A 12,116-nucleotide genomic window follows, 5' to 3' on the forward strand; every position below is an offset into this window, starting at 1 on the left:
TACTCATTTTCAAACTATTTTTACATCCGAAAAAGCTTTTTTCTGTCATTCTCCCATATCGTAACTTCCTGTCGGAAGTTGTTGGATGGGCTACGGTGAATGCAGAGGGACAAACAACATGCGTTCGCATAATGATTTCAAAACAAAACAAAACAAAAAAACGAACTTTAGACTGAGTAAGCTTTCACGATTTTATTCGTTAATCTGTTTTCAGGGTGGAAGAAAATAAGAATTTTGAATAGTTGAATTGAATTGAATTGAATGCTTTAATGGCCATATGCAGGTTGCCCCGCAGAGGAATAGGACCCCCCCCCCCCGGACCACATGTCACATGGCAAGCTGCACACTACCTACTATTATATTCATTGCATAGTATAGTTTAAAAAATACTCCTCACAGCCAGATAAATTATATTTCTGATATGTTTATGCAATGCTGATTAAGTAACGCTGATTAGTTAATAATAAACTAATTTTAAAACATCAATCTGCACAGTAGCTCTACTAATAATCAATTAAACTTTTTTTAAAAAAATCCCCAACTTGCATTTTATTATTCAAGATTCTTAAAAATAGTAAAATAATAGTGCACAATCATATTTGGACACTCTTTCCAAAAACACAGGACTGAATACAGGGTTAGTTGATAAAAAATAGCAATTTATTATTTATTTCTTTAATAAAAGTATTCTTATAGCAAAGTACAGTTTTTAAAAAAAGAAAATAAATATTCAATATCTCGAGTATAAAAAACAACAACAAATCTGTTCCTAAGATCTATTTTCTGACAATAAGCCATCCATGTGTTTGCCAGGCAGGAAATATTACTTACTTTTCACAAAAAGGGATTTTCGAATACATCTCGCTCTTGTGGTTACAAAAAACAGCCATACATTTACATGTGATTGAGAAAGTGTGATAGAAATACACCAATTTCTGCTGTTCCTTGTCTACATCATTCCAGAGCATCTTTTGCACATGAGAACCAACCCAAGTTTTGCCCCTTAAAAATCTGATGCTAAATATAATATATGAAAATCATCGTTCTCCCTCCAAAAGAGTGACAAGATCAGGCTTGCGAGGCTTACGTGTATATTTCATGTTTGGAGTGAATTCATGAACAAATTAGAAAGCATTTTTCCATACGAGAAACAAATACGGAAGTCTTATAAATGAAACAATTTTTCTAATGTGCAAAAAATGCAAATACATGTAATGCAGTTTTGGATAACTTACATTTATATTTCAATGTTATATTTCATTATTAAGTCATATATATATATGTGTATATATATAATTTATTTTAGTTTAAGTTAAATTCTTTCATGTTTCATTTCAACAAACAGTATCCTTTAACATAACAATCTTAAAGGGAAGGATAATGACTGCTCCTAGCTGGTACGATAAACCAGTTCTTTTTTTTTTGCAATGTTTGCACAGGCATTTCAAGTGTGTTTTTGAAACTGTTAGCATTGCTAATGATAATAAATACATTCAGCCCTAACGCAAATAAGGGGATATGGGAATGTTGCACCATAAACTGACTGAACCAGTATGTTGGGATTTGAAAGCAATGAACGCTGTGCATGGAAAGTATAATGAGGAAAAACAACAGTCTAAGGAAAACAGTGGCACATGATGGGGTGAGCAGATTGTCTTCAGTAAGTGACCGTGCCAAACAGTTTCAAAGGCCGACCCCACCCTTCATGCTGTAACGTTATGAAACGCTGCTCTTTTTAACTGCTTGAAACTTGTGCATTAAAGAACTATATCAGTTCAAATGGTAATGTTTTTCTCAGCATTGTCTCAAAGCAGGTTTAAGGTTTGCCTTCTATACTTCAGTGGAGAACCTGTTAACATAGTGAGTTAGTTAATTAGATTAAATCTCTTTAAACGAAGTCTATTTGTATTCATAAAGTTTAAGTTTCCTAAATAAGCCAAATATGCCTCACAAATCATTGAAACTACTACCAGAATGCCTGTTTTCTTTTTCTACTGTTATGTTTATGTTTCTGTATGTCTCAAGATTTCTTTCGAACACCTAGCCTCAACTTCACGTCACCATCATCAATAATCAAATGAAGCATGTTTAATAGAGTTTTACTCAAACAACAAGAAAATATGAAGTATGCTTTCAATCCTGATAAGAACAAATGACCTTTAGGTAACTCCCTTTAACTTCTGCTCACCCTTGCCTTAAGTAGTTAAATGTGTTGAATGGCCGAGTTTAGAAATATGGCTATGGCAGCTGAAATTAATTGATGGTTGCGAGCTGAAAATATTAGCATAAGCTGCTTTGTTTTAATGGCTTGCTGTTTTGCTTACTTTTCTGTTCATTTTACCTCATCCAGCTGTTTTTTTTCCCCACCAAACTGCAGTTTGGCTGATAATAAGAGATAAGAAAAATTCCACAGAGATGTGCTCCAGTGTGGGGGAAAAAACTATGCAACCCATTACAGTTGTTGATGTTGCCTTGACACAGCAGCTGCTCAGTAAAGATGTTAAGCATTTACTGTATTGAAGTGTACATGATCACATCCAAGCCCCTGGTTAGTTAGCAATTTTGAGAATCAGAGTTAATTATTACCAAAGAAGAGGTTAGGGTGTGAACATTTCAGCATGTAAGAAGCTAGATTTCTGGCTATTAACACACCCCGAAGAAAGCTGAAACTGCACTACTTTTTACTTCACTACGTTTGTCGACTACTGTATTTGACAAATCTGTGTAGAGGGCCTTTTTTAAGTGAATCTTCACTGGCACTCCAAACAGAAACACTAGCTGCTGAGGTAACCACAGAACTATGGATGGGTCTGTTTTTTTATGTGCACTACGCCTATCATAAAAACATTTTTTCAGTCAGTATTTATATAGTTGCACATGTAGAATAGAATCTCTAAGTCCAAAACTCCACTGAAGAAGCACCATAACACTTTTTGTGAACTTTGAAATGCATCTTGAAGCTTGTTCCCGTGCGTAAAGGTTTAAACTCTAAGTGATATTGCATGAAAATCTTGTTGACTTGCCTACATTTTCCTTTTTTTCCACATATTTACAGTGCTTGTCAGCCAAAAGTCCAACTTCTGTAGTAAACTGTATGTTTCTCTTTGCCTTACCTTCTCATAACCTTGCCTCGATTTGAATCGTTTAAGGGGTAACTCTTAACTCTGACAGAAAGAAAATGGCAGAGGAACCTGATATTAAATCTCAGTATGGATGTGTTGAAAATGATTTGAATGCTGAGAACAATCCCACAAGATTTCTAATGTTCCAACTACACTGAGCTGAATTTTACATTTCGGTTTTGCAACTGTCTTTGTGTGCATTTCCAACATGTTCATAGTTAAAATTCTGTGAGGGGTAACTCAAGATAATGGACAACAGACAGAAGTGTCAATTATTATTATTATTATTATTATTATTATTATTATTATTATTATTATTATTATTATTATTATTATTATTATTATATTTTTATAGAATATAACTTAACTATGGGGCAAACAACATCTGACTGTGATTTAACTTCATATTTAAAATGCTAACAATCATTTGAGCTTTGTTTAGCTAGTAAGTCCTCAAATTATTTAATAGTTGCCTCATGAAAAAAAATCATAAGAGATCTACAGCAAGTATAAAATGCATAGGTTGGATGGAGGGAGATGAATGCATTTTCCAATCTCATTCTTTGCATAATAAACATATAGGAAAAAAATACATAAAATGGAGCCAAAATGAGCACACATTTTTCAACAGCCTTGGCTAAGCAGTCTGGGCAGCTGTATAAAAATGTACAGTCAACAACTGTAGAATAAGACCAGTAGTTATCAGTTTGCATTTACGCTTGGAGTTCATATACACTGCTCCTGCTTTAGCACACTGATGTTCAAAAGAGGAGAATTCTAGCAAATGTACAAAGTCAGCTGAAGTTTCCCAATCTGTCCTCGGCCTCTGACGTGAACCACACAGACTCGCAGGAACGCATCACAACTTTTTGAGCAGTGGTTTGGCGAAGCTGCAGGTGAGCATTAACCCTTTGTTTAGAAAGAATCCACCTTAGATAAAATATTGACCACACATCAGTTCAGTCGCTATTTGTGAACATGAGCAAATCTGATCCAAAAACGCTATAATCTTAATCTGAGAAGATGCCAAGAGACAATGAGCTGGCATTTTTACTCAAAAATTCATTTGATGTCATTTAACAGAAAGCCTTTAGGTTCACAAAGGTTTGAGAGATATTATGTCTTTAATTTCCATCTGCTTTGACACACAGAGTTATGAGGACAAACTCTGGATAATCTTAGCTCTATATAGCAGATTTGGAAAAGACTTATTGATGTTCACAAATCAGGTCTGAACTCTCATTTCAGTGTGTATTGTCCTTTTACCCATCTCCCTATAGCTCAAGGGAAATAATACTAATCCCTAATCACTAGGGACAACTTGACTCCGCTTGCTTCTTCTCAGCTTTCGGGCTGCATGTCTTTCTTCCTGCCTTTCCGCCAATGAGAAACTTCACAGTCTGAAAAACAAATGAGAAGAGAAACTCATTTAGGCGTTTACACATTAGCTTTCCTCATCATGTTTTATTGCCACATAATCAGTATAACAATATAACTTCTCTTTCAGGCAAGTGAAAGATCATGCCAGAACAGATCCGAGACCTTTTTGAAACAAATCCCCTTTGGAGTTGTGTCATCCAGTGAAAAACTCTGCCTCTCGTGCTGTTTTGTCAGGTGGTTTTAACGTTGTTGCTGATGCGAGTCTTAAACAAAAGTTAAATGCAAACGGTGTTTTTCTGTGCATGTGTGTGCTCAATCATTTCACTTTATCAAAATCTTGAGACACAGTTCATCCAGATGGTTTGGCAAAGGCTGCAGGACAACTCAGAGCATCAAAAGTTTGGCTAGGTGTTCCAGGCAGGACACTTACATAACACAGCAGTGCTAGAACCCAAAAAATAATGTGTGTCATGATTCCCAACCACAGCCTTCTTATAAGGCATCTAATTTGACACTTGCTTCCTTGCTGGAAAGTCTACGTTACTGAAAAATGTACTTCCACTCTATCATCCCTGAGTTTCATAAAATATTTAGTCCTGTCTGACAGAAAACATCTGCAGAATCTTAGCTAATCCAAAATCTGAAAAACAAATGCTGATGCCTCTTTAACATCAAGACTGACATTATGTAATGAGCTGTTTGGGGAGTTTATACCCGACATCATCTTAACGAAATGAACCCATTTAAAAGCTGACATGGGATGGTTCTTAAACAAATTACAGCCTACAGTGTCATTTCCTGTCTTATACTTACAGTCTTCCTGAACGTCTGCGTTGGAAAAGCATTCACTGAAGAGGCAGTACATGGTGCGGCACAAGTTGTCCAAGAGAGACTTTGGAGTAGCAAATCGCCAACTAGACTCTGGCATGTTTTCAGGCTTTTCTGTTAAACTATCCCAAATGTCCTGGATTTTCTCTGGAAGGTCCTCTTGGAAGACCTAAACACACAAAAAACACAAACACATAGTGAGTCAGTTAGCCTGAATCAAAAAATAGGGATCAATAAGGTGTTATTAGAATAAAATCTCTTCTATCTTAGAATGTGACACTGGCAGCTATAAGGTCTGTATACACTTATGTGACTTGATAAAATAGTACAAAAGCTTACTTGATAAACCAAAAAAAGTAAGATTGATCACCATAAATCGCATCTTTTCCACATTATCCCTGCATTTCCATTCAGAGAAAGCCAGCAGATGCTTTTAATTCATATTACAGCCAGCTGTCCAGGTTGACCTTTAGTCTCCAAAAGTTTCATTTCACACACTTCATACCTGTACAGACCAGCCTTGCAGCCACCCAAGGGCTCAGGGTGATTAGAGTTTTGAGGCTCTGGTATCTAACCTATGCTTTGCTTTGAGCGCAAACCTAAAATTAACCAACTGTGTGGATTCCTTTAAAAGGAAACTCGGGACCTGTCCTTTTACACCGACTTGTGGAAAATAGATTCACTTGGTCTGCCAGTTATGTATTTATGGAGTATCCTGAATTTTAACTTTTTGTATTCTGTTTAACACCAACTTCACTTATTTAGCAGTTTTTCAATTTTAAAGCTTTTGGATTGGTAAATGTTAAAATTGGATCTTCAAATTTTACAATGCTTGGATATAACAGGAAGGTAATTAATGGAAAATATAAACTATTGGGTTAACTAGTAATTGTGAAAAAATTAAAGGGAAATATACCCACAGTAGTAAAAGTGACTTTCTGCCCTAACCCTAACCCTTACAGGAGAAAGTTCATTCAATCATTATAGTGGTCAGCTATAATGGCAAAGCCCTTATCCAGCAACGATCAGGACTAGACTTTCAAAGTCGGCTTGTTCAGTCATTTTCAGTCCAGACCCAAAGCTAGCACACTCTGACTGGCATAAAACAGCATTTTTGCACCGACAAGATGATTCCCAAAGATCTATTAACTGAAAGGCCTGGGATATGAAGTAGACTTGACAAGCGGTGGACAAAAGAAGAAGTGACATGCCTAAAGAGCTGTCTACAGCAGACAAACTGAAAGGACAGGTGGACAGACCAAACAGGTCAGAGAAGAGCAGACGAGATGCATCCTGACAACGTGCCATCAGCTCTATTTTATGTCATATAAAGGCGTAATTCAACCCCCAGTTTTATCGGGGTTTATCAGTTTATAACATGTATGTGGCAGGTTACGTCACAAACATAGTTAACTTTCTTACTGCAGCATGATGAGGAATCCTAACATCTATCAGCATGTCTGTGAGATATTTTATGTTTTTTTAATGCCACCTTTCTCTCATTTTCAGGTAAATACAGTGGTGAGAAATAGCTTTTTTCAGCTGAGGCAGCTCTCTAAAGTAAAACCTTTTATTTCTTTTTGTGACTTGGAGAGAGTTTTACATGCATTTGTGACCACTCGCCTTGATTATTGTAATGGACTTTATATTGGTATTGATCAGGCTTCACTATCACATTTGCAAATGGTCCAGAATGCTGCTGCTCGCCTGTTGACAGGGACACACAAATGTGAGCCCCTGTTCTTGCCTCCTTACATTGGTTGTCTGTCCATTTTAGAATTCATTTTAAAATTGCATTGTTTGCTTTTACAGTTTTAAATGACCTGGCGCCTTCTTACCTGTCAGACCTTCTTCACCGATACACTCCACAAAGGTCTCTCAGATCAACTGACCAGTCACTCCTTGCTGTCCCCATGTCAAGACTGAAACACCGGGGGGACCAGGCTTTCGCTGTTGTGGCCCCCAAATTATGGAATAAACTGCCCCTCCATATTAGGCTGGCCCCAACACTTGAAATGTTTAAATCTTTTAAAAATACACTTTTTTTCAAAGGCTTTTAGGAGTAGGACCAGAGTCAGCCTGTAGTCAGTTTTAGTCAGCTGTTGGTCACTCTTAATCTTTTTATTTTGTCAATTTTATTCATTGTAAATCTTATTGTCTATTTTACTCATGTATTTAATATGTATACAGATTTATTTTTATCTTCTTTTTATTTTGTATTTATCTTGTATTTATTTTATTGTTATTTATATTTATTTCTCTGTCTGCTTAATATATGGTTTTTAACTGCTATCTCTGTTTTATTATTGGAAAGCACTTTGGTCAACTTTGTTGTTTTTAAAGTGCTATATAAATAAAGTTGGATTGGATGGGATTCATTTGATTGGCTGATGTGTGTGACAGACCAAAAACTCATTAGCCCCCTAAGAAGACATGATATAGCTTTTGGAAACCTTATTTTTTTTTGTTATAATAATTCTTTTGGCATACTGGTGTGGAAATTGTTATGACTAAACACATTATTTCACCTTAGTCGATACTTTTTACTACCTCCAATAGAAGTGAGGGGGGGAAAAGCCCAACTGTAACGTGGAGATTTTCTTCCTTTCTGACCTCCAGAGAGATGTTAAGATTTCTGATCATGCTTCAGAAAATGTTTGTAATAGAGTAACCTGTGATGTTTTAAGCTGGTTGGGAATTTGTGAAAAGAAAGACTTAATCCTGATAAAACTGGAGGTTAAATAACAGCTTAAGATCACATAAAACAGCGCTGATCGCATCTTGTCGGCATGCAGGCTGATTTCACCACTTTGTCCGTACACCGAACATGAGAAGGAAAAAAATAAAACACAGAGAGGGTAATGTCAGACTTCAACTTGTTGGTCGAGTGAACCACCAGTGCACCTGACTCAAACAGGCTCTCCTCCACACAGTTCTCTACAACCTAACAGGTGGATTTTCCCATTTTACTGGAGCAGGCAAACAATGAAGAACCACTGACTGCTTTAAAGATAGAGAGTGAAAATATATCCTTGTTATTATTTTCTTCCTTATATTTTTTTAATATAAAACTCATTGTTACAACCAAGGAAGTGCAAAGTGACCCCTTTAGACTGTTGTTTAGGTTTAGTTTCCTTGGTTTCTGTCACTAGATAGCTAACATAACCACTTTAAGGAAGGGAAACAGCGATGAAAGGCTGAGGTATGCCAAATTGCACAAGGACTGGAATCAGCCCAAATCTTTTGGAGTAATGAATCCAAATGTGACATTATTGGTTCAAATCGTCACCAATGCATACAGAGGAGATCAGCAGAGAGGTACAACAGTGAGTGTCTACGGTCATCTGTAAAGTGCATTGGATGCTCTGCCATGGTTGGATTTCAGCCAGTGGTGATGGAGATCTTGTTAAAATTGGTTTTGAGATTTTGATCCAATTTTAATTTTGATTTTTTGACTTTTTGATGGAATATCATCTTGAAATCATCTGATTGGTAGAGGTTTGATTTTTCAGCATCAAAAAATAATCCCCAACACACTGCCAGAGCATACCTGGACAGAAAAACACACTCTGAAACTCTTTTAGCCATGGATTGGTCTCTCAGGATTTAATGTTATTGAAGCCAGAAAACAGAACAACAGGCAGCCAAAATCCAAAGAAGGCTTTGAATGAATAAGCTTTAAATAAAGGTGGTCATACCAAACAATTCTTTGGAGCTCATTAGAATTATATAAACCCAGTTTTTGTCTTATATACTGTATTTTGATGTATATTTACTCATGTTTCAATACGTTGGTGCACCTATTTTCCATTTTCCTACCAAATATAATGAAATGTGGTTGGTTTGGGAGTTATGTAAGGTCCAAAAATATGATACTGGAAAATATGACAGGTCGCCTTTCTGTACCAAATGTTCCATTTTACTCAGTCAAGAGGACAAGAGAAAATGCTGGACAAAAAGAAGAACAGGATGTAATTATGTTCACAGACTTGGTCAGATTTCTTCACCTACTGTCTGCTGAAACTCGGAAATAGGAAGAATATCTGCTGCTCTGCTGCGGCTAATGGGGATGTTAACTAAACTAAACTTACAAGCAGGACAGCTATAGAAATTAATCTAAATTGTCAGATGTTTAGTAAGCTGTCTAAACTGAATAAACAGGTCTGGAATGTTTACTTTTGACTAAACACTACAACATAGAAAAGACCCAGGTTCTAAATATTAACAAATACAATCAAAGCAACATTAATACCTAACATCAACTGCAGCTCTGGTGCGCATGCTGTATAGAAACTTACCTCAGCAGGATGTGACTGCATAAAGACTGCCTGAGCATCCTTGAAGCGTCTTTCCAACTCGGCTGTGTAAGGACGTGAAGGATGTCTCGTTGGCAAAACCCAGAGGATCTAAAAATTCAACTTGACTTTAGTTTATACAGCATTAAAGGTGTTGATTTGTTCAGCAAGGAAATGTTAGTGCATAAAGTGTTTAATATAAAATAATTAAATGCTACACAGTGTTAAGGGAAAATGTAACCATTTATTATGAACTATTATTACTGGAACACTATCAGTGTTATTTATAAGAAATTCACAAAATGAACTAGCAGTCCAAAGACGTGCTATATTCATAGATTAGAATCTCCAAGGCTCTGGGCAAACCTTTAAACACACAGTAGTACTGAGGTAGCAAGGCTGGTGAGGTAGGACTAATCACTAGTACATACATTTACATATAAAATAAAATAAAATTGAAAGTGCTAACTAAAACAAAAACAGATCCACCAGTCAAAGCCACTACCACTCTGACAGTGCTTGTAGAAACTGGTCCCCCTCCAAACGTAAAAGCATCGAGGCACTCAACAGGAACAGGTGGTATTGAACTTTCAGTTTTATAGCACAATAGGCAAGAGGTGGACAGCGTTTTCCCGCAGGTTTAGTTCATGTTACTCAAGCACAAAATCTTTCCAAATTTTCCCAAACATTTCCTAATTGTATGAATGTCATGTGGGTAACAAAGCAGCCTGAAGGAGTATGTTAAGGGTGGTTGCAAGGGTGGTAACCTGAGCGGCATGTACAGGTATGCAGCAAGTGACTGAACCAAAAATTCTGGCTTAAATGACAGGGTGTGTTGGACTGATGTTGTGCAAGGAGTTTGTCATGTGAATGTGATAAGAAGTCAAGGTCTCAGATGGACTGTCTGAGCTAGCTTGCAAAGTTAAAGCTCATTTGTGCTTCCATGTGTCCCCATGGGTCGGCATGATGTAAACTTCATCATCTGCCCATCTAATCGAGGATCAGCCAAAAATCTGTCCCGGACCACATGTGCATACTGAACATGCCCCACAAAAACAAAATTGATGCTTGTTTGCATTGTACATCTAGTGGTTGCTGAATTTGCTTAATTAAAAAGTTCTACGGCCCAGTCTGTGTGTAGTAACTTGTTTTTCTGTGTTCAGCGTAAGCGGCAATTGATGTGCCAGTTCACTGAACAGCATGCTGAAAAAGAAGACTATGAGCTGTCTGTGGTCCTGAAATATGAATAAAATGGCGTGAAATTTACAGATTTTATTTATTTCGTTGACATTTCTTTGGCATGACATGAAGCCTTTTATACTTAGTGTGGAGATTTTATACTGATATTTTCTGTTCACCACTAAGTGCTTGAAGTTGCCTCCTTTGGCTTGTCCTGACAGTATGTTTTAAACACCAAGCAAACATTCACATGTAAACTGGACTTTAAGCTGTGTCCACATCTCAAGCCACACTGCTGTGTAGCTAAACAGGATGGCACCAGGTTTTCCAGGCTCTGCATCCCCTTCACATGTCAGTCATGTGAACCTTTGCTCGCATTGGTAGTTTCTTTAACCGCTTTCCATCAAAGTTAGAATCAGCTCAACCTGGTACCCACCCATTTTCAGCAGCCAATTCTTATTTTGCCTGCCAAAGCCACAAATCAAAATTACATTGGAATTCTTTGGTCTCTAGTCACCACATGACTGCTATGATTTGGTGCTATGAGTTACCTTAGGGTAGAAAAATCTGTTTTCCTTTTGTGTTTATTTTTCCATCAGCCCGCCTGCTCAGCCATAAAGTTAACTTAGGATAGCTAAATTATCTTAAGGCCCCTCTCGCCCCTCCTCTGACATGTACAAGAACAAGTTACCGAAAAGATTATGGGTATGAATACGTTTTACAAAAGAAACAAGGGTATAAATAATTCCAAAGCAAAAGGTTTTATATCCCTGCAGCATTACTGTAAATTGAGACTAACTGGTGCGTCATGCATTTGTCTACATCCAATTAAATGTCTAATTAGCTTAATGGGCCGATGGCCCCAGCAGTCTCTCATCAGCTCTTCTTAGACAAACAAATGATATACGACACATCCACATTTCAGAGCAACCAGCAACACAAACAGGTTCCACTAGTAACAGCTCTGTTCTTACCTTTTTTAAAACACCTTGATACACTTGAAACCACAGCCTCTGGAGAACCAGGTCATTCAACCCCTCTGTTCTTAACTTCTGATGAAGGAAAAAGAGGAAAAAGACAAACTCATCACATCACCATTCACACTCAGACTTTATTAGCAAGACCTTCTCAAAATATTTATATAGAAAAAAGAGGTTGTCTTATGACTTTACCATTCGGCTGATATTTGACAGTCTAAAGATTTCCCTATTATGAACCTTGATGGTGTACTCGATGGGGAAGTTGTGTTTCTGTAAAGGAAAGAAAAAGCAAAACAAAAATTACCACATAGATTTTGCAACCCAACTTACTT

The 12,116-nt window shown here is 37.0% G+C and overlaps 1 protein-coding gene across 1 annotated transcript in view; it reads right to left on the bottom strand.

Moving 5' to 3' along the window:
• Positions 1-647: 647 nt before the first annotated feature.
• The window catches only part of il34 (interleukin 34), a 28,089-nt gene continuing 16,620 nt past the window's right edge, over positions 648-12,116 (bottom strand). The window contains exons 4-8 of the mRNA XM_080867283.1: positions 11,977-12,054; positions 11,779-11,856; positions 9,629-9,736; positions 5,316-5,499; positions 648-4,522 (exon numbers count right to left, since the gene is read on the bottom strand). Coding sequence (XP_080723409.1) covers positions 4,464-4,522; positions 5,316-5,499; positions 9,629-9,736; positions 11,779-11,856; positions 11,977-12,054 — 507 coding nt within the window. The 3' untranslated portion in view covers positions 648-4,463. The remainder of the gene's footprint in view (positions 4,523-5,315; positions 5,500-9,628; positions 9,737-11,778; positions 11,857-11,976; positions 12,055-12,116) is intronic.

This window comes from Rhamphochromis sp. 'chilingali' (genome assembly GCF_963969265.1).
Source record: "Rhamphochromis sp. 'chilingali' genome assembly, chromosome: 2".
Taxonomy (NCBI): domain Eukaryota; kingdom Metazoa; phylum Chordata; class Actinopteri; order Cichliformes; family Cichlidae; genus Rhamphochromis; species Rhamphochromis sp. 'chilingali'.